Below are 22620 nucleotides of genomic sequence, written 5' to 3' on the forward strand. Positions count from 1 at the left end.
GCCAAGAACTCCCTCTATTTGATATGTTGTTGCTTTGTCAAGAACACGGAATTGGCTACAAATACAGATAGCCAACTCAGCTCTACCATGTCCTGAAAGAAAAAACAAAATTACCAAAAAAACAAAAAAAAAAAAAAAAAAAAAAAAAAAAACTTAGCAGTTCATCTGCCCAGACCCCTCATGTCTGTACAGACATGTGACCAAGGTCCTCAGAAAGTGGCAGTCAGTCCCACCATTGTCTTCACGTGAAGACATCACATATTTCAGATCTAAATTTGAAGAGATTGCTCAGTGGGCAGAGCACACACATGAAGACCTGAATGCATATTCTCCAAAACCCATGTAAAGCTAGACATAGGTAGCATTCACTGGTAACCCCAGCACCCTTCTGAGGTAGGAGGCAGAGATGTGGATAGATCAACTGTAGATGTGACAGGTCAACCCCAAAGATCACAACTAGGCTGGCTTACACAGAGTCAACCAGAGCCTTTGTCTCAAACACAGGGAAGAAAGTTGACACGAAGACTGTGCTCTGACTTCCACACCATACACACGCTGTACCCATGAGCTCCCGCATCATACATATGAACAGGCATGTACAGAGAGACTTTGGCGGGGGGGATTTCAAATCTTAGTGGCACTTTTTGAACAATGATCACAGTCCTTCCAGAAGTCAGCTCTGGAAGGAATCCGAGACCCACTACTTACCTGCAGATTAGCACAAGGTGGCAAAACGTGTGTGGGGATCTCATTCTCAGACCCTGCTGGCCCTAGAGGCTTGTTCTTGACCCGGAAGGCAGTGGTAGTAGTGGCAGTGGTGGTCTGGACTGGGGGTGCTGGCTGCCACATGGTCACATCTGAGCCATTGCCAAAGGCTTGAATTGCATTTTCTGTGGTAGAACAAAAGGAAATCCCATTTTAGAGGCAAGCAAAACATAACAGGCAGGACGCACACAGCCAAAGACACACAGGAGGAATAATTTTGGTTGTAACACTGGATGTGTCAGAATTACCCCAGTCACCAGCTCCTCATTGGCCCATCTGCCCACATCCCACCCAACCCATCCCCCTTCTCCCATTCCACTTATCCCATCCCCCTTCCCCCAAACCCTATCCCAATGCCACCCATCCCCCCACCCCACCAATCCCATTCTCCCAATCCCACCCATGCCCCATATCCCACCCATCCACCCAGTCACCCAGCCACCTCTCCACACATCTACCTAACTGGTGCTGAGAACCAATATCTTGGATCGGGTGCTCAGAAATCAATTCACTCATTAAACACTGAGCAAGACAATTACTCTACCATGAGCATAGCAAGAACACATTGTCGGCCCTTTGAAAGCCATCCTCGGTCTCAGAAGTAGCTTCACAGTTACATCATTTTCCAAGAAAAAAAAAATCCTTACACTGTGTAAAACTCTATACCAACTGGAAATCAACCAGTGGGGTTTTCTTTACCCTGAAGCTGAGTAGTGCTAACACTTGCCCTCACTTGGCAGGAGAAGGCAGCCACTTTCATAAGAAGAAAAATCTACCCCAAACCTCATCAATATCTATGAAAATTTAAGTATGATTATTTTTCTCCTTTCTGCTTCCAGTCTTCCAAACAAAATCTACATAATTAGATAGGCACAGCCCTGTCTAAATGAAAAGTTTGAAACGTGAAACTTTCAAAGCTTATTATAATTTCATGGGATTAGATTGTTTTTATGGCAAGAGTAAATTGGTTGTGTGTTGTTCCCTTCCCAAAATGAATAAAAAACAGTTTTTAATCAGGTCTTTGGGGATTTGCCCTGGATTTAGGAATTTTTTTTTTATTTCATATTCATTGTATAAGAAATCAGACTCCTTCATTTGGGACCCAAAAGTGCAAATTGCTAATACATGACGCTTACTTGGCACTTTTGATATGTAAGACAGAGTAAGTGAACCCTAATCTTCCTCTCAGAAGTGACACTTTGTTTCAAAATTGTCATCCTTTGAGTTTAGCAAAATTGGAAGCTTGTTTTCCATGACTGTACACTGGGGGAGGGGGGTGCTCTGTAAGTGACAGCTTCCATATAATACAAATGCAGCTTCGTGCTTCTTGCTAGGCTCTGTGGCTTAAGTGCTTTACAGACCCTTGAGAAAGGCAAACCTGTAGACCAGGTTTCCCTAAGTAATCCCAGGACAAGAACTCAGGGCTCTGCTTTTCCTTGTTAGATGGGAAAGACTCAAGAGACAGCTGACATGTTTGAAGTCTACCCTTGCTTTCCCAGGGGTATTGACATAGTCCTTTTGAGTTTAGTTGCTCTCTTGCTCATCCACTCAAATGTTCCCAAGGTAACTAAGTTCCAGGTATGGCTCTGTGTACTAAACATAAGATCTTGAACATCAGTGACAGCTACATAAGACCAAAGCCACATCCCCGAGCAGAACTCTGACCAGAAAGTAAAAAATGCAAAACCTACCATATGTAGGCAGGAGAAAGGAGGCTGGAGTGGAGATAAAGTGGTCTAGGGACGCTGGGGAGGATACAGATCTTCCTCTCCTCCCCTTTCCCCTTAACCTTCTCTCTTCCCTGTACCTCAGCCATGCACTTGGCTTTAAAATGACCATTTCCTATTCCCATACTGTAATGAAACAACCAACTGTAGCTGTGCTCACGGTAGGGGAATCTGAGAGAAGCCTGGCTAACTGGAAGAAAGTGGACTGAAGTTTCCAAGCACAAGTCATGTTCAAGGAACTGTAACAGCTTCTACTCCAGGCCCCTTCATATGACACTGTATTTGCAGCCCTGTGCCCCTTCCAAACTAGGATAAATGGAATGATTATGAAAACTTTTGGCTGGCTTTGGCATTCGTTTTTATTTAAAAGTCATTAAGAAGACCATTCCCCCTCTACCAAAATGCTGCCAAAGAGGGACAACTTTAATGTTTCCCTGAGGAACAAGTTTTCATTGCTTGCTTTATTGGTTTGTTTGTTTGCTAAGACTTGTATTCAACCAGAAGATTACAAGATGTAAGGGGGGGGGGGAATGCATAAAACAGAGCCCAAACAAAAGGCCCAGGCACAACACACTAGTATGCCCAATGTTTCTGCAAATGCCTCCGTATTTACGGCTCATTGTGTAGGTTCAACGTTACCTAGGAAATCAAAAGTCCATTTTGTGTTTTTTAGGAAAACCAAGGTGATGCTTTGGAGCTGAACTGTTTGAAGCACAGATCAAGCAAGTTGAGTTTTCCTTTTCCATGGAGGGCATGATGGGGGAAATTTTAGTGAAATGCCCATGAGATGTTTTCCATGTAGTCAGTAAATCGTCAGTTAATTCTTCAAAAGCCAGTCAGCATAGATCATCATGCAGAATTTATCACTTGAGAACAAAGTTCTTCAAGGGCATGGCTGAACCTCAGTGCTTGTCACTAAGAAGTCAGACCTGGCCCCTGATGTCCAGGATTACACTCCTGACATCTGGTCCTTCAGTATCAGTCATGAACAAGGTCTTTGGGGGTCAGGCTGCTGCACAAGGATCCAAGCTTTAGATCATAACACTACCACTCAGGGTCTGTGAGGATGTACTCCTTTACTAGGCTATCCTATGGATATGACACTTGCATCCCTAGGGTTCTCCTGTGGAGTACGGAAAATCAAACTGCATGAACTCCAGACCCCTTTCATCAACATGAGCTGTGTCTCATCTGGAGAGTCAGCTAAATAAATATGACTGACTGTCATGGAACCATGTGGGAGGGAGACATGGCGTCCTGCCCATGGCTCACATATATGCATCCCTGTTCCTTTGTCAAGCATGATTCCAAATTTCCTAAAGAGTACCACAGCAGTAGCCGGCCCTGTTCCCAAGAGCAGTGCCCTACTCACAAAGGCTCCTCTCTCAACTCCAAGATAACCCACCCTGAGTGTCCCTGCTGCATAACCAGATTCACCAACGAGGATAGACCCACTGCTTCCTGTCAATGTAAGGAGGTGTGGACTTTAACATTCTAATTCCCTCTGAAAAGTCCTCAGAGGCCTGTCCTGTGCACACTGTTGAGCTTTTCACATTGTAAATCCCTACTAGGTTTTCAGAACCTGGGAATGGACTCTCCACTGGCTGCCAAGATCAGAATTTGATCTGTGGGTAAAGGCGTTCTTTCCCACATGATACGCCCTCCGTTATTTGACTCTCTTGTCCTCATAGGTCTTTGGGATCACAGTCTTGGCAGCAGCCAATTCATCCCGTGTGTGGCTCTCTGCTGTGTCACTGAGTGTGCCAAAAGAAGTAAGTGTCTACTGGCCACCAGAAAGGGAGGGAGAAAGGGAAGGGAAGGAAGGACATAGCAGACAGACAGAGCTTCTGCTCAAAGAGGAAAATACAGATGCATTGGCATTCATCTCATTTAAAAAAATAAAAATAAAAAACTCACTGAGACACGTATTGTCTTTAAAAAAATTCAGAAATTTCAAGCAATCATCCAGGTCATTGCCGCTGTTGCTGCAGTCACACCACGGCGCCACACTGAGGCTGCTGGAGTCTATGTAGTTGGGAGTCATAACTGTGCCTGAAAGAGAAAAAGACAAGGCATGTTGCCCTCCTATGTTGACATGGACATCTCTGTGGCCTAAAAAAGGAAACAAACGTTGCTCTGACAGTAGAAATGTCACAGCTAATCACAAACGCCATGGTTGCTGGGCAGGGAATTATGTTAAGTGGTGCATTTTCTTGGCAATTTATCTTGAGCACATAAAATAATTTATACATTTACTTAAAAAAATTATAAGCAAACTCCTTGGGCTGTATTTAGGGTATTTTCTTCCTGCACAAAAGGTATGGATATCGTGGAGAAGGCGAGAATTAACTTAGAATCTATGAGATGCCAAATCCCTTGCATTTTCTTGAAAATGCCATTAATCTTCATAAATAGAGCATACTGGGTGCACATATCTTAAGCATTCTTTTATGCTTTTAATGCAGTTTCCTTGGAGGCAAATGGCTTCTTTAGAGTAACACAGTTGACTGTAGATGCCTCCAATGAGATGGCCACATCCGGAATGTCTACAAATGTGTATAAAGTGGCTGCCATCCCCTAGATTGTCAACTGATTAAAATAAAGTTGTCCACAGTAGAAAGAGATGGAGATAAAGTGTGGGTGTAGCTCAGTTGGTAGGTACTTGTCCAATCTATAGCACCGCATAAGCCAGATGTGGTGGCGCACATCTGTAATCCAGCACTTGGCAGATAGAGGCAGATGAGTTCAAGGTCATCCTTAGCTACAAAGCAAATTTGAGGCCAGTGGGCCCATGAGACCTTATCAAAAGAAGAAGAAAGAATACAGGAAAGGAGGAAAGAGGAAAAAAAATAAAGAAACCAAAACCAAGCCAAACAAACAGTGGAACTCCTCCATCAAGTACTGTCTATGGATCCACAATGGTTCCCACAGAGATGATGTGTGAGCATTCCTGCTTATGACTTGTGGTTTTTCTGTTGAGTTCTCCACTGGGAGACATATACAATGAATTTATATTTAATACAATCCAAATGTCCTCTCCTGGGTGGTTCATACCAGGCAATGCCTACGTATGCCACGAACTTTCTGTTTCTAGTTGCTTTTGTGGAAGAAGTAGGTGGTCAGAAATCCAAAGGATGAGTTTAGCTACAAATAAAACAATAGTTTTGGAAACTCTTCTGGGGTCAAAGACATACTGTCATGATCCTACTGATTTACTACTATTCGTTTTAACTCAAATCTCATTATTAGCATGAGAATTTTCATCTGCACCTTACAGGAGGTCTAATTCACCAGGCACTGGGAACAGAGTGGAGAGGTCAAAGCTATTGTACTTCTGATCCCTGGCATGTGGAAAGGCAAGGGCAAGCTTTGTGCAGAAGTTAGGAGCTGCTGGCTCAGAAAGCCATGCTGAAGAAGAGATACAGACCCAGGAGAGAAACACTCTTTGGCCAGCACAACACACTCTATCTACCATCCATCCATTCCCTCCACTTCATCATCCTCAGGCACATAAGGTTTGCCAAGCCTAGGAATGATCTCACAGAAATGCTGGCAGTATCTCCCCTTGGCAGCACACCGGGGAGTTAATGAGCATGAACTCCTGGAAGGACATAGACTGAAGTAGTAACAATGACTCCATCTGCAGAGACTTAACACTGGAGTAGTAACAATGACTCCATCTGCAGAGACTTAACACTGGAGTAGTAACAACGACTCCATCTGCAGAGACTTAACACTGTCTCCTGAGAGCAGTCCAGTTTTAGTCTTCCTTTTTTTTTTTTTTTTAATGTTTTATTCTTTTTAAGCAGTGCATATGTCTTAATTGCTCTTGTTATTTCTGCAACTCCATAATTTCTAGGTGGAGACTAAGACCTTTGTTAGGGAGACCATAACTACATTTCTGCCATTCTAACTTAAGGAGGGCGTGTACACTTGTTGGCCAGAGCCACAGAAATGGTGCATAACTGGAGGAACTGGGGCAGGAGTCTTAAAGGTGTTACACATAGGAGCACAGGTATCCTTTTAAAAAGTCAGGAGTAGCTGGGGCCTTTAGCATTATACTCTCAATCACTGGAACCAAAGACTCTCACTGGAAACATTCCAGTGATGAGGTTGTTGGCTTGTGTTGTCATTCTAGGTGGGAGGGTCTTCCTGCTGGTGATGTGTATGAACCTGTCACAGACACTTGGCTGGAGATGCCACCAAGTCAGGGCTATGTGACAGTTGTGATCTCTCTTACCTTCCACAGCCTTCACTGTGAGTTCCTTCTCAAATGCCAACTGTGACGGAGCTCTGAGAGAGAAACTTCAGCTGTCCCTGGTACATAAGGACAGCCACCTTTCTCCCTGCCAGCCCTGTTTACCCTGGATGTAAGTCTGCCTCTTTCTGGATGTTTCCCCAAGGAGGGTTATTTAATTTTACTGTTCTCCTGAATGCTGAGCATATGGCCAGCCTAGTGCCACAAGCCTCGCAAGCTAGAAAATACAGTTTCTTCTTTCTGTAACTTACAAGGAAAATAATTCTAAACAATCCCACGCACATCAGGAGTCAAATGGACAAGAATAACATTGGCAATGAGCTACTCTCGGTATTGGGGGGGTTCGTTTCCAGGGGGTCATTTCTTGGAGACAGCTTCTTGGATTTCCAGGTTCCTTCTTTCCAAATCCAATTAACTTTGTTTGACTTGTTCTCTTCTTCTAATACACATGCAACCCCCTGCTTTTGTTGTATGTGGCCAGTTCCCCAATGGAGATGCTTATCTTTCTTTTAAAATCTATAGCTTTCCTGGCTCCATAATTAGCCCAGCTTCTTTCTTCTCTGGCACCTTCCTTCCTTCCTTCCTTCCTTCCTTCCTTCCTTCCTTCCTTCCTTCCTTCCCTTTTACCCTTTAGGCTGTCTTCAAACCTTGAGAACAAAGTCTACTGGGAAATTTTCTCTCGTGCAGACATCACATGCTGCCTTAAGCAGAGCTGTAATCCAGCTTTCTTTGTCATTCTCTCCCTGCCCTGGTCTTACCAATCAGTCCCGAGTAGGCCAGGAGGCAGTCTGCGTAGTTCTCCTTAAGACAGTTGCTGACAGACCTTGACTCTGGCTGGCAGTTGGTAAAAAAATCTGCAAGGCGAGATCTGCAACAGAAAAGGAGTTGAGGGGAAGATACTGAAAACACCCCAGGCCTCTGAGCTGAGAGGAGGGATAAGGAGAGAAGCTGGTAACAGTCTCAGGGGTGTGGCAGGTCGGAGGAGCAACGTCCCATGGTTCATAGCACAGGAGGCAACTGTGGTTGCTGACACATAATTGTGAATTTCAAAACAGTAGAGAGGATTTTGGATGGTCACAGTACAAAGACATGATACACTTCTGGGGCAATGAACACACCAATTAGTCAAATCATTTCACACTGCATATATACATGTGATAAACTTCACCTCACAGTCCATAAATAGGCACGATATATTATGTGTCTATAACAAATGGAAAGTATACACGAAGAGAGAAAAAACACTAAGTCTTTGGACAGACATAACAATAATTCCTTTACACATATTCTCTCTCTCTTTCACCACCCGCTACATGCCCACACGCATGCCCACACATGCTTGTGTGCAAACACACACACACACACACACACACACACACACACACACACACACACACTAAAATACAGGTGTATATTTCTTTTATTCAACACCCCCAACCCTCCCCCATCCCTCATCTACCTGTGTGTGCCTGCTTGTTTGGACAGAAATCTTCAGGGTCTATAACTGGAGAAATCTAGAGGCTTTGAAGTTTCCATTCAATATTTATTTCTGACTAGACTTATTTGCATCTTTAGGAAATATGCTTCTCTACACTCTCACCGGAGATCCACACTGGGAAAATATTTACTTTATACAGAAACATGTTCCTGGCATCAAAATTGGATCCTACAGCCCATCTGCTCCCATAATTCCTAGAGCCTTGCAATATGCATGCTCTGTCTCCCGAGTCTTTTCTCATCCCCTCGCCCCACACACTAAAGAGCTGTTTTTTCTGGGAGCAAAGGGAAATCCAAGAGAGGTGGGAGAGGTTCTCTATGGGCAAAGATGCCTGTGCCTCGGTGCCTTGTCCTCAGGGCCCTTTGGCCAAGATGTGGCTATTGGAACTCCAAGAACTCTCCAGAGGAGAGTGGGATTCATTGGGAAGCCCTGAGTGGCGGTGAAAGAGGAGACACAGAAGCAAATGAAGGGAGGCCATCAACTCACTGGTCTGAGGACGGTCTGAGGACGGAGAGGGCTGGTTTTGCCCATCGGCCTGTTTGAAGATCTTCAGGGGATATTGTTGGGGAAACCCTGATAAGAAATGGCCCCTGGTAAGATCATCTTGGCATTCAGCGGCCAGAAACTCACCAACCAGACAACAGGCACCTGTCTCCGTTGCCCCCACTCACTCTGGTTGGCTGCTGACATGCAGGGCGCATCCTACCTCTGTCCACGAGAGAAGCTGTGATTTGTTTCATCTATCAGCAGGCCTGAGTTCGCCGTGCTGAGGTGGGCAAGGCTGTACGGAGTTCAAGGTTTGGAAAGGCTCAATTTCTTCTAGGGTTTGAGGTTGTCGGTGTTTGCTTTGTTTCTGAGATAAAGTCTTGCTATGTAGTACAGGCTGTCCTCAAACTTGCAATCCTCCTGCCTCAGCCTCCCAATTCTAGAATTATAGGTGTGTAAGGTACTATTCCTAGAACTTTTCCTACCATTTTAACCTGAGAGGGCACAGGAAGACCTGGCCAGTGGTCACAGCTCACAGTATACTGCAAGAGCTCTGTGTTCTAGGAGGCAGGCACATCACAGGGGTCTGGGCACGGTTGCTGGGGTCTGCTTCGTTTTCGCTACACAGCACCAAAAACTCTTGGAAAGCCTCTCAGCCACTTCTGGACCAGGGCCACTGGCTAAGCTAAGAGGCTCTGCAAACCAGCCCTCCCCCATTCAGCCAGACTGAACATGTGTAAATACCGGGAACACAAACACAGCCAAGGCTTGGCGGCACCCCATCCTTCTACTAAACACACAGAATGGCATAAGACTTTGGCATTTCTACAGCCTGGACAAAGAATTTCTTTTCTGTAGGAAATCCCTAAAGATACCTCGGGCTTACTCAACTGGATCCAATGGCATTCAGCTTGAAAGGAGTGTTAATTTCAGGGAAAAAAAAAGTTTCTGGTCATGAAAGTTAATGATCTAATAATGGTTTCTAACTCTGCAAAACCCACCTCTACCTCAGACAGCTCTACACAGACCTGGCTGGTAGTGGTGGCAGCTTGAACAATGCCCTGACCTGGTGGCCCCTCCTGCCCACCTACCCTTGGACGTGTCTGAGTCTCTAGAGAATACTGTTAACTGATGCCGCTGAGGTACAGATTTTAGTCCCCAACCCCACCCCACCCCCACTGTCCAGGCAAATACCACCAGACTCATTTTGTTTAGTAACCCCAGAACTGACTTCACAACACTCTGGAATAAAAGGTTAATTCATTCAGTAAGTTGCAGAAAGTATATGCCTGATTGGGAGAACTAAACAAACCACACATTGGAACCCCCATGAGTGCTTATTGAGAGGAGACAATGAATGAAGACAGCTCTAAGACCAGTAAGGCCGTGGAACATAGCTTGGGAAGGGAAGAAAGCAGCAGGAAGATTAGCATAGAAGAAGCTAGTGTTCAGAGGAGCAAAAAGCCCCCCCCGGCCCCCCACTTGACCCAGGATTATCCAACAAGGGGATCATGTGTCCTAAGAGCAGCTATGGAATATGGAGTGGGGAGCAATGGAAGAGCACACAGTCAGTGCACGGGAGGGTGGCTTGAAGGATCTTTTCTCAGCCCACTTTCCCTTCCATTCTTGGGAGTTCTTTTAGCTTTAAATGTATTCCTTGTCTAACTTAAATGGTATGATTTTCCTCCACCTTTTTTCCAGGCAGTGGCCAGGATTTTCACCTAATTTGTGTTCTTCTGTTCCCTCTTAAACTCGAATAAGGATGTCCTCGAGCTTCCTTCTGAATCTGCTTTTAAATTCTTTTAATAATAATCCCCAAAGGGAAACCCTGCATCCCTAGTAACAAGACCCAAATGCATCATGGGCAAAGAGTTCAAGGTTGCCGTTAACAGCACCCACATTCCAGGTTCTATCAGATCTGCTCCATACCTATTCTTCACACTCACACTTGGAGACAAGGTGGTCATACGGCGAGACTGCCATTATACAGAATGGGAGACTGAAGTAACAGTTCCGTGCAGTAGTGTGCTGGAGGCAGCTCATTATGGATAGGTGAGACACTGGGGAACTGTGGGAACTGCTTGTTTGACATTAGAGTATCAGTTTGAAAATATCACAATAAGAGTATACTGTGCTGATCAACAAATGCTATAAATCAGGTTGTTCCTGGATGATAAATGAACAACATGTTGAATAAACATGGTGATGTGGTTGTTCCCATGGATAAAGCCTGGGTTGTGTCTTGGCTGTCCAATCTTGGTAATCTGAGCCAGGCTTCTACTTGCCAACTAGAGCATCGTGGCATCAGCTACAGCCCAATCATCTTCAGTATCTTCCAAAGACAGGAATATTTCCTCTATAACATCTCTCCCCATGACACACCTCTCAGACCTCAGGTGTTGTGTGCCAGTGGTCAGGTGCCTGGGTCAAGCTGCTAACCGGTTCCAGCTCAGAGACTAATGCTGTGGTCTTGGTGCTTCTGATATAATAATGAGAAGGACCTTGTCTTCAGTTTAATCTGTCCAGAAGCCGAAAGAAACAGGTAAAGGATTATGAAATTACCTTGGCTAGTTCTCATTTGTTTTGTTGATTTGAGACAGGGTCTTACGCAGTAGCTCAGGCAGGCCTCAACTGGATTTGTAGCTAAGAATGACCTTGAACTCTTGATCTCCCTGCCTCCACTTTCTAAAGTTCAATCCCCCTGCCTCCACTTCCTGATTGCTGGGAGGACAGAAAGTCCTTGAAAACTGTTCAGAAAGCCTGCTAAGAAAAGTAAAACCAAAGACAAATGAAGAATTTAATAAACATCTTTACAAATGACCTAGTTTTTTCCTGGCAACTCTAAGGAGGTAGATATTCTGTTGTTTTAAGTTTTGACTTTATTTATTATGTTTTAATTAGCATGCAAAGTAACAGGTTTCCCTGTGGTATTTCGTAACATTTAGTTTGGGCTCATTTCCCTCACACACTCTCCCTTTCTATCATCTCCCTGCTCTATCTCCCACCTCATACCCTAATCCTAACTTCATACTTAAGAAAAATAAGTCTTCATTCTAGAGGAAAACGGGGAACAAAAGAACCTGGATTTTAAAACTACGCACTAACTCCTCTGCAAATGCTTTCAACCCATGGGGGCAATGGCTTAAGAGAAGTCATGTTGCCAGGACTGAGACAGAAGGAGGGGCACACTTGTCAGGGAAAAGCAAAGGAGGGCATGGCCCGCAGAGCCCAGCACCATCTTACTGTGTTTACTGTAATTCCAGGGTAACAGTCATGAAGGGTTTGCATGTGCTGGGTGCTTGTTTCTGTGCTCATCGTGCTCTCAACACCTTACTGACTGGTAGCGTGGACCCCACTATCTAGAAGAGGAGCCTGAGGCAGGGAGAAGGTCAGTGCGAACTCTTCCAAGTTATAAAACTCCATGGCTGGAGTTGGGGACCGCCACAATCCATCCAGCCCCAGCACCAGAGAGGACCCGTAACCAGTACACTAAGCACACACCTCGCCAGGAGCTCTGCTAAGCATTTCAGCTAGGATGGGATGCAGGTGAGCCTGGAAGTGGGTTTGCAGCTGTGGCCCTCCCATGTCCATGCATCTTGAGATGTCAAGTTTTGATAGGTGGTTGGAGCACTGGCTCTCAGCCCAGTAACCATCCACCTCCTGAGTGCCTACTGTATGCAACAGCTCCAGCAGCCCTTGGATACCACTCCACTCACACACACACCTCCCCCGCTGACCCTGGGGGACAAATCATGCTGTAATTGGTTTCGGTGACTTCCCTCCCTGCTTGGAGTGCTGTGATCTAAACAGGGACCTGCAAATGTCCAGCATAGGACGAACAAAGAAACTCCACGTTTGGATTTCTTCTGGAGACAGGAAATCTCCATGACTACAGCAGTGATGAGCGCTGATTGTTTTTCTCTGAGAAAATGAAAAGGAAATGAATAGACACTAATGTAGGAACGTATCGCCCTCCGTCACAGAAAAAAAAAAAAAAAACCCACCCTCAAAGAAGAAAGGGTTGGCAAATGCCATGAGCCCGTCAGGAAACCTGAGCAACGGTGGTTGATGCAGAGAAAAGCATACTAAAGGGAACACACTGCTAGCTGTAAATAGAAACATAATCCTAATGACAGTCTTGAAGCATCCCCTGGAACAGCAGATGGTCTTTGGACAGTGGGGGGGGGGGATCATTTACCTATTTTTCCTGTAACTTTTAGGAAAAATCATGTTTTAAAGCATAGGCAAGCATGTATCGGCAAGGCTGGTGTAACTCCTGGATTACTGTAACCTCTAACTGATTTCCTGGGAGAGACCCTTGGATGAGAGCCATGTGGCTGGCAATGTTGAGCCTAGGTGCAGAACTCTGATCCTGTACAGGATTCCTAACTAACCACAGCAGCTAAGTACAATGTTTAACATCTTAGCCCAGGGGTTTCCTTCTACAAACCTAAGAAATGCAGCGTGTGGGACACAGGGCTGCCTACGACAAACAGCCAGAACTACTTTTTATTCTCCAAGGGTTACTGATCTTGTTATCTGAGTCCCATTCTGCTATTAACCATGATTTTAGTGTCAAGACACCTGGTTTCCTTTGAGGGTATGGAAGAAGAGTTCTCCATACCCAGGGTCTCTCATCCAGCTTGCAAGGCAAGAGAGGCTGGAGCACCTCCCAGAGTGGTGGCCACAGGTGGCATCCTTTTGAATTGTCTTGTGTTTGTAGAAGACTTGCAGGGGGGAAATACACATTTTCCCCCCTGGGGTCTTGAAAGTCATCTAGCATAAACTTGTTCTTCATGCTTGATCTCCATGTTTCCTAGCCTTATAGGTGGCAGTGAGATTTTGTGAAGGAACATGTTGGGGCAGGGCATGCACATAAGAGAAGGTGACTCTATTTGTGAAGCAGGCTCTCCTTTGGTTCTTTGGTCCTTGCCAGAATCCATGTAGTATTGAAGGACTTGATTATCCAATGAAATCTGGTGTCTTAGTAAGCATTTCTATTCCTGTCTAAACATCATGACCAAGAAGCCATTGGGGAGGAAAGGGTTTATTCAGCTTACATTTCCACATTGCTGTTCATCACCAAAGGAAGTCAGGGCTGGAACTCAAGCAGGTCAGGGAGCAGGAGCTGATGCAGAGGCTACAGAGAGATATTACTTACTGGCTTGCTACCCCTAGCTTGCTCAGCTTGCTTTCTTACAGAACCCAGGACTACCAGCCAAGGGATGGCACCACCCACAGTGGGCCCTCCCATCATTGATCACTAATGACAGCTGGATCTCATGGAGGCATTTCCTCAAGGGAGGCTCCTTTCTCTGTGATAACTCCAGCTTGTGTCAAGCTGATACACAAAACCAGCCAGTACATCTGGTAAAATGCTTGTCTGGCACACTTGGAGCCCTAGCCTTGACCCTCTCCTCAGTGTAAAATCGGTTGTAGTAGGAAATGCCTACAGTCCCAGCACACGGGACATGGAGGCAGGAGGATCGGGAGTTCAAGATCATCTTCAGCTTCATACTGAGTTTGAAGCCAGCCTGGGCTACCCGAGAACCTAAGGAGAGCGGGCAGGGGAAGACTAGAGGTTTTCTGGAAAGCTTTAAACATTAGGACTTCCAAGTCTGGGACTTGGTTCAGATCGATCGGCCTATGGCAGCTTTCGAAGGAGCGCAGTGACAGAAGGCTCTCTGTTGTAGGGATGACTCTGTGCTCCACGGTTCCTCTCTGATCCCTTTAGCCTGTGGTTGGACTTCTCCCAGTCTCGGTTTGTTTGTTTGTTTTTTCCTTCGCATGGAAGGCAAGGCCAGTGCCATGGAGCCATCCTACTGTGGCTCCTGAGAGAGTTAATGGCAGTTACCCAGAGTTCCTCCTGACACTGGCTGCTCAATACAGCCTGTCCTCATTAACTCATTCTTCTCTGAGTACCAAAGAACCCCACTGTAAAATGTTTGCCATAAGAACATACAGTAAGGGCTGGAGAGGTGGCTCAGTGGTTAAGAGCACTGGATGCTCTTCCAGAGGTCCTGAGTTCAGTTCCCAGAAACCACATGATGGCTTACAACCACTTGGACTGGGATCTGACACCCTCTTCTGGTGTGTCTGAAGGTAGTGACAGTGTACTCATATACATATAATAAATAAATCTAAAGAAGAAAAATAAGGAGGAGGAAGAGGAGGGAGAGGAGGAAGAGGAGGAGGAGGAAGGAGGAAGAGGAGGAGGAGGAGGGAGGAGGAAGGGGGAGAGAGGAGGAGGAAGAGGTACAGCTAGCCCAGGTGCAGAAACACACCTTTCCTCCACAGGCCTCACACCACACACTCACAACAGCCTACCTATCTGTAAACCCAGGGGCGTCAACTTTGACCATAACAAAACTGAAAAGTCTGTAATCCAAGAACCTTATGGAGTTCGCTACGACCTCTCAATCAGAAGGATGAAGATATTTCAAGTAAATCTGCCTTATGGAAGAGAGGTAGAGGAAATGGCATATTTTTCAGTGGCTAAGTATAAGTAAGTTCGCTACTGCTCCTAATAGCTCATGCAGAATGAAAACATCTTGAAAAACAAAGCTTCTAATATTAGCCCGGGGAGGACAATGCTGGAGCACTGTGATGTAATTGTCTGACGGAGTGACACAAAACAGATTTTTCCTCCTTCTGTTTTTAGAAAATTACCTTAGCCATTGTGCTCCAGCAGCCTACTGGAGCGCACATCTGGAAAGGATCTTTCAGAAAGCCGGAGCCTGTATTCAGTACATTCTGCAGGAGGTGTTGTCTCTCTACCTCCACACCGGCTTCCTGGAGCCAAGGCTGGAGGCAGGCTGTGGAACTGAACTGTAACTGTAGGACTGAGCCTGAGTCCACCTGCTGCCTAGGAACGAGCGTGAGAGCCGAGCACGTAGCGTAGCCTCTCTGCGGCAGAGGTCCCAGAGCAGATGAGCACACCCCCGCTGCAAAGGCTAAAGCTTCCTGCACCTTGAGTTCATCAGCCTCTACCCTGAGTTGTCATTCACAGTGAGATTATTAAACCTGGAACTGATTCAGTAGAGGTAAGTCACCCACCATGCCCATGTGTTGACCACTAGATCCAAAGACCTCTGCGATATCCCTGTGCTCCCGAATCACAGGCTAAGTTGTTCTCAATCTCCGTCTCCAAATCCTTCATCACCTCTATCATGGTATTTTGGAAACTTCAATACATCGGTTAAAACATGGGGATATTCGGTTCTTCCTGTCCCCTTAGCTTCCTTGGCAGGTCTCAAGGGCAAGGGTTCAGTACACGAGTCCAGGCTTCCTTCCCTACACTCCATGCTCAACCTCCAGGGCTTTCTACAGAGCCTAGTCAGAGGAAGGAGATCAGACGTTACAGGGGCATCTTGCAGTTTTCCCCCTTGTCTCCTGTTGTTGGAAACTGTCCAGGTGGAGCTGACAAGCCAGGCTACAGGGCAATGCAACCTTATCCTTATCCATTCAGATCACATCACACTGCAGTGGCCTCTGAGGGAAGTCCGGGCAGCATCCGATCAATTCTGGCATTCCTCCTGAAGCCACCTTGCATGCACGCTGACAGCCATCAGTCAACATCCACCAGGTGGCTGACATGGCTGGACAGCTACCCTCATGATGGTGATTTTGTGATGTAAGTTATGGGTGTTGGCAAGCTAATCCATCCCAGCCAGGAAGGGGCTTTCGGGAGCCTCTGATTTGGTATCCCAGGTTTGCCCTTCGGCAGGGGCTCCCTCCTCTACTACCCACAGATGATTCCTCCCAATGCACAAACTGATAGCTGCATGATAAACAAATTGCAAACAATAGCAGAAGCACAGAAAGACCACAGACAGCCCTGCACTGCATCTCCAAGTCAAATAGAGTTGTTTGTATTGCCCCTGCCACAGTATGTCTATTAGCGCAGAAAATCTAGCTTTTCGGTGCTTGTTTTTAAGGGAAGGAATTGAAGGAGCAGAGAAATTGAAGGCTTTCTGGCTGATGAAACAATCATACGCTCTCAGCCACCCAACAGTTGTCTGCCGGGATAACCGCAGGTGACAAACATGTTAAAACCCTTTAGAGTAAGCCTTAGCTCTTAAGCCCTTGATATTTCTGCAGGGAAAATTAATAAATCAGTTTTGTGACAATTTGGCTACAGGGATAGAGAGGAGTCTAGATGCTCAAACAATGTCTTGCTCTTAGAGCTACACTGTAAAGCACAAGGCCAACATGGCGTGAATTTGCATCACAGAGAACTCAGCAGGCCCTGGTGTCTTCAAGGGGAGAATGGCAGAAGCAGCCCCACATTCATTTTGGAACTGAAATCTCACATCATCAACTGCTCAGGAACTCTGGACAGCAAAGGTCGAGCATGGTGGCTTCATTTAATTATTTATGTTCACTCTTGCTTCCGAAACAAGACAGAGAGAGATTCAGCTGTAGCTGCCATCCAGCGGAGTCAAGGGGGGAGTTAGTGAGGGGCTGAGGGCTGCTGACATAAGAATACAGAATGCACACTTGCCCTGCTGCCTAAGTGAGAGCTACACACACACACACACACACACACGGAGCTGAGCTTTCAAGCATCCCTTGGAAGAAAAGTCTTACGTAATTCATAAAGAATCCACACTGGATGGAGACCCCTGAGAAGGTCACATGTGAAAGCCTTCATGATGTCTGTCTTAGTTAGGGTTTTACTGCTGTGAACAGACACCGTGACCAAGGTAAGTCTTATAAAGGACATCATTTAATTGGGAGTGGCTTTCAGGTTCAGAGGTTCAGTCCATTATCATCAAGGTGGGAACATGACAGCATCCAGGCAGGCACGGTGCAGGAGGAGCTGAGAGTTCTATATCTTCATCTGAAGGCTGCTAGCAGAATAATGGCTCCCAGTCAGCTAGCACAAGGGTCTTAAAGCCCACACCCACAGTGACACACCTACTCTGACAAGGCCACACCTACTTCAACAGGCCCATATACTGTAATAGTGCCACTCACTGGGCTATTCTGACCCATGGGCCATTCTGATTCCTAATGCTGTCTACACACTAATTCTGGAAGCCTGAGAGACTGCTACCTCGCTTATGACAGAGAAATGGTCTTTGCTGATGGGACCAAGGCAATCATAAAGATCCTTAAAAGTGAAAGTTGACTGCCCTGTGAGAGAGATTCCATAGGCTCCTGCGGCCTTTGGAAACAGTAGAAGCCAGATTTAGTGACATGCTGGCAATCCCAGAGTTCACGAAACTGAGGCAAGAAGACTTCAAGTTCAAGGCCAGCCTGGGCTACACATATTGAGAAGGGGCACTGAAAGAAAAGGGATAAAAGGAAGAGAAGGGAAAGGATATGGCAATGAGGAGGACAAGAGTGACAGACAGACAGACAGACAGACAGACAGACAGACAGACAGACCTGTGAGCCAAGAAATCTAGACATGAGAGCAAGACATAAGCATGCAGAAAGAACTCAGCCCACCAAGTACCCCAAGGACAGCCCAGTGCAGCCACAGTGAGCTGTTGGCTGCAGACTTGTGAGAGGGTACGTTCACGTTGTTTAAAGCCATCAGGTTTGTGCTAACATGTTAAGCAAACATCCTGGGCAACATAAACAGTAGAAGTTTTGAATATCAAATTGTTTGACAGATTAGAAAGTATACTTCAATTCAGCTGTTTACTAACTGTGACACTTCGGGCAAGACCCGTAATTCCTGTGCAGTTGAAGGGCAGCAAACCCATCAGCTAGGGCGAAGCGGTAAAGGCATGTCTGACATCTTACACCTGTTCACAACAGCTCCTTACTTCCTATGCAAAAACCCACGAGCGCCAGTGTCCGCGTCTCTTCTCTGGGCCAGCCCAGAGACTCCACGTGGACCTTTGGACCTCTGTGAAATGCTAGAGTACAGATGGCCACCCCTATACTTCTAGAATTCATCTGCTAATATGTGGTATATAATTCCATGTGTTCAAAGTCTGCAAACTCAGTAAGGTCATGACAGACGCCAGGGTCATTCCTACCATGGAGCCCTAAGGTCTTTCTCTAGCAAGTCCTCTAATATGTCTTCCACTGTAGGACATCAGTGTTTCCTTCAGGCCAATGAGGTCACTGTTCAGATACAGGAGCAGGAAGTACAGTCCTACCTGTAGCTCCTGTTTACTAATCACTGATCTGATGACTGGACCTGCAGGCTTGTGCTCATTAATGGGGGAGCCAAGTATTTCAGAAGGGTGTGTAGAGATCACTAACTTAATACCAGGATGCTTAAGGCCAAAGGGTCTGTCTGAACTCTGATTAGCTTCACGAACACCAAGTCAATTCTAGAAATCATCCCAGATGCTGGCTGCTTCCTTCAGTCAAGCCTTGGTTCTTTAGGTTTCCCAGAAGATGGAAAACTAAAATTGCACACTCTCTTAACTTTAATAATTTGCAAAGCCCCTCCCTCTTCCCCAGACTCTCAAAGGCTAGCACTAACTATGTCTGCGGAGCCTGGGCCCCCAACTCTGCTCCATGGGCTGTGGACTTCCTTGTGACACATCAGAGGAGCCCTAGAATGTGGAGAGAAACAGATTCCTGAGTGGCTAATGACCTACACTCCTACTAACAAACCTGAAACAGCAACATGAAAATAAGGTTCCCTATTAATCTTTAATGGGCTTTCAGACTTCCTAAGGAAAATTACATTCAACAGTAAATATACACTAGGCCATTTTTCTCTCAGGCAAGTTGTTTTAGAGTCAACAGAGTCTGAGCTGAGCAAACAGATGCTCTCTAATATCTTCCTTCCAAGACGGGCACAGAGAATATCACAATTGTGCAGGAGGCAGGAACTCATGGAGGTGAGCATCGAGAGGAAGAATCGCTCCTGCTAACAGAAGATAACTCCCCTTCCCGGGCAATCCTCAGTGCTTGCTCTTAGCAGAGCCTTCTCCTTAATGTCTTGGAGTGGCACCCCAGCCCATATCAGTTTCTGCATTATAAAATATATACAGCTCTCACAACTGCATATAAAACGTTCTTCTCAAGGACAAAGGAGCTGAGTCCTGTGGTTTATACAAGGCATTTTCTAGAAAGCGGTCCTTTGGCTTCTCTGCCTGGTTCATGCAGGGCCAGGGGACTCCTTTAGGCCCTCCCACCAAGTCTCTTCTCTGTCTCTGAGCCTCTAGCAGGGTGCCAAACTCAGCCTTGATGCTCACAGCAGCTCTATCTGTTATAGATCTCCACTCAGAGGGCAGCTTTGCCAACACCATGAGAAAGTGTGTTGGCACTTAGAACTATGACCAGCATGAAGTGTGTATTTAGTAAATATTTGGATGTGTGAGCAAATATATCTAAGTTACAAAGACTAGGCCTCCAAATGCCTGTTAATCATTCTTACGACAGCCGTCTTGGGTTTATACCTCCATCGGCATAACAGGCTCAGATGAGGAGAAATCAGCCCAAGCCCACTGGTTCTAGACTATACTCACAGCAGTCACACTCACTCAGAACTATTCCAGACTGTACTCACAGCAGCTACATTCACTCAGGACTGTTCTAGACTGGATTCACAACAGTCACACTCACTCAGAACTGTTCCAGACTGTACTCACAGCAGCTACATTCACTCAGGAGTGTTCTAGACTGGACTCACAACAGTCACACTCACTCAGAACTGTTCCAGACTGTACTCACAGCAGCTACATTCACTCAGGACTGTTTTAGACTGGATTCACAACAGTCACACTCACTCAGAACTGTTCCAGACTGTATTCACAGCAGCTACATTCACTCAGGAGTGTTCTAGACTGGACTCACAACAGTCACACGCACTCAGAACTGTTCCAGACTGTACTCAAAGCAGCTACATTCACTCAGGACTGTTCTAGACTGAACTCACAACAGGCTCATTCACTCAGGACTGTTCCAGACTGTGCTCACAGAAGCCACATTCATCAGGACTGTTCTAGACTTGGCTCATAACTGGCTCATTCGTTAGGACTGTTCTAGACTGGACTCACAGCAGCCATGTTCACTCAGGACTGTTCTAGATTGGGCTCACAGCAGCCACACTCACTCAGGACTGATCTAGGCTATATTCACAGCAGCCACACTCACTCAGAAGTGTTCTAGACTGGGCTCACAACAGCCTCATTCACTCAGAACTGTTCTAGACTGGGCTCACATTCACTCAGAACCTGTCACAGCATCTGGTGGTATAGGAGCATAAAGCATTCAACATACAACCTTCTTAGTTGGGTTAGCCTTTGTGCACAGCAAGGCCCACATTCAGCCCAGCCACGGACCTGGTTAGAGTTAGAACCAGACTTGGAGAGGAAACCCACACACTCCTAGTACACTCACCACGTGGCCTTGCCTTCCTGTTCCATCATCTCAGCTCTTGAACGTCTGCCTCCATTTTGAAATGAATTTTACACATATGAAGCTGGAATCTGATTTGAATGTAGTTTAGTGATCTCTGCTAGGCCCAATAAAACGCAATGGAAGAATTACTGAGCATAGTTTAATGGTGCTTGTTGTTGAAAACATAAATTATAATATTTGTTGTTACTGTACAATATGGCTCAACTACAACCTGGTGGCACTGTTTTATGAAGAAGCGAGCTAGGTCTGGGGACCACGTCTCTCAGCAATCTTCCCCCCCAGACTCTGGACTAGTCATCTCTAAGGGTCATCACAGACCTTAAACAGTATGGAGTCCCAAAGCCTGCATTGCTCTGAGCAGTAGAGGTCCCTGGCCATAGCAACCTCCCCTTGCTACAGGAACCACTCCAAGCTGCTAGTTGAAGCTGGCCTTGCCAGGCCCATCTTCTTGTGAACCTCTCTTGGAAGGAAAGACACGTATGTGGATCCTCCACTGACTGGGCAGGTACCATGCACCATGGAAAAGTGCGTAAGACCATATTGTAATTGCCCTACTGCTGAAATTCGTCCATCTATGACTTGGTCTCCCCGTTCAAGGTGTACGCTCATGTGACATCTCCAAGGACAGTGAACCAGGATGGCGGCAATTGATAGCCCTTGATAAACATACTGCTGTTCCTCCTCCTGAGGTTCTTCCTGTAGCCACTCTGACCATCCAGAGATATTGTGGCAGGCACCACACTTCCTTCACAGGAGGGGGCAGTCTGAAGAAACCAGGTAGGGTGTTTCAGAGCCACAGGGGTATAGAGGCGACAAAGAGATAAGGTACTTGCTGGGTTCTGGAAGTGCCTGAGGCCAGTGCCCTCTGTCCTCGAGGGAACAACAAGAACAATTAGTCTATCTCTCAGGAAGGGCAGGGAGGCTCTCTTCTGCATGGCTTGGCATCAGACACACAGTCAGACAATATTTGGTGGTACCGTTTGATACCCAGATACACCCGTTTAAGCAGTTCATCCCACCCCACACTCCTTCCTGACAACCAAAGATGTGTCTACACAGAGGAAGTAGCGGGAGGAACAGAGTAGAACACATCAGCTGTCCTTCCAGTGGCTCGGGGCACAAAGACTGCTCTGAAGGTCACTGCTGAAAGGAAGGCTTCTCTCTAAATAACTGCCCTAGAGCCCTCTGGTTGGGAATGCGTTTTCAATTATAACTCCGACAACCGCATCCCTATCTCAGGCCAAGGTCAACCTATGGACGACTGGTTGTCTCCTCCTTTATGTACAAAATGAAGACACAGATTTGACAGGCAGTAGGGCTACCCTTGAAAGGAGCTAAGAAGGCTCATGGTTACCACATGTTTATGCTTTGAAATGCAGTGTTTCCCCCAAAGGCTCATGTTTTGAAACCTGTGTGCCTAGCTGGTGGGAGTATTTTGGGCTTAGATGGAATAAGTGGGTCACTGGAGGCGTGTCCTTAGGAGCTGTATCTTGTCCCCTGTCTATCCAGGTCACCATGAAGTGAACAGATTCTGCCACATTTTCCCA

The 22620-nt window shown here is 46.1% G+C and overlaps 1 protein-coding gene across 4 annotated transcripts in view; it reads right to left on the reverse strand.

Annotated features, from left to right (window-relative positions):
- The window catches only part of Gfra1 (GDNF family receptor alpha 1), a 222434-nt gene that overhangs the window by 28602 nt on the left and 171212 nt on the right, over window positions 1–22620 (reverse strand). For all 4 annotated transcript variants that reach the window (XM_021190541.1, XM_029539155.1, XM_021190532.1 and 1 more), the window contains 3 exons: window positions 7509–7618; window positions 4410–4544; window positions 709–890 (listed from right to left, as the gene is read on the reverse strand). In XM_021190541.1, coding sequence (XP_021046200.1) covers window positions 709–890; window positions 4410–4544; window positions 7509–7618 — 427 coding nt within the window. The remainder of the gene's footprint in view (window positions 1–708; window positions 891–4409; window positions 4545–7508; window positions 7619–22620) is intronic.

Source organism: Mus pahari, chromosome 1, assembly GCF_900095145.1.
Source record: "Mus pahari chromosome 1, PAHARI_EIJ_v1.1, whole genome shotgun sequence".
NCBI classification, from domain to species: domain Eukaryota; kingdom Metazoa; phylum Chordata; class Mammalia; order Rodentia; family Muridae; genus Mus; species Mus pahari.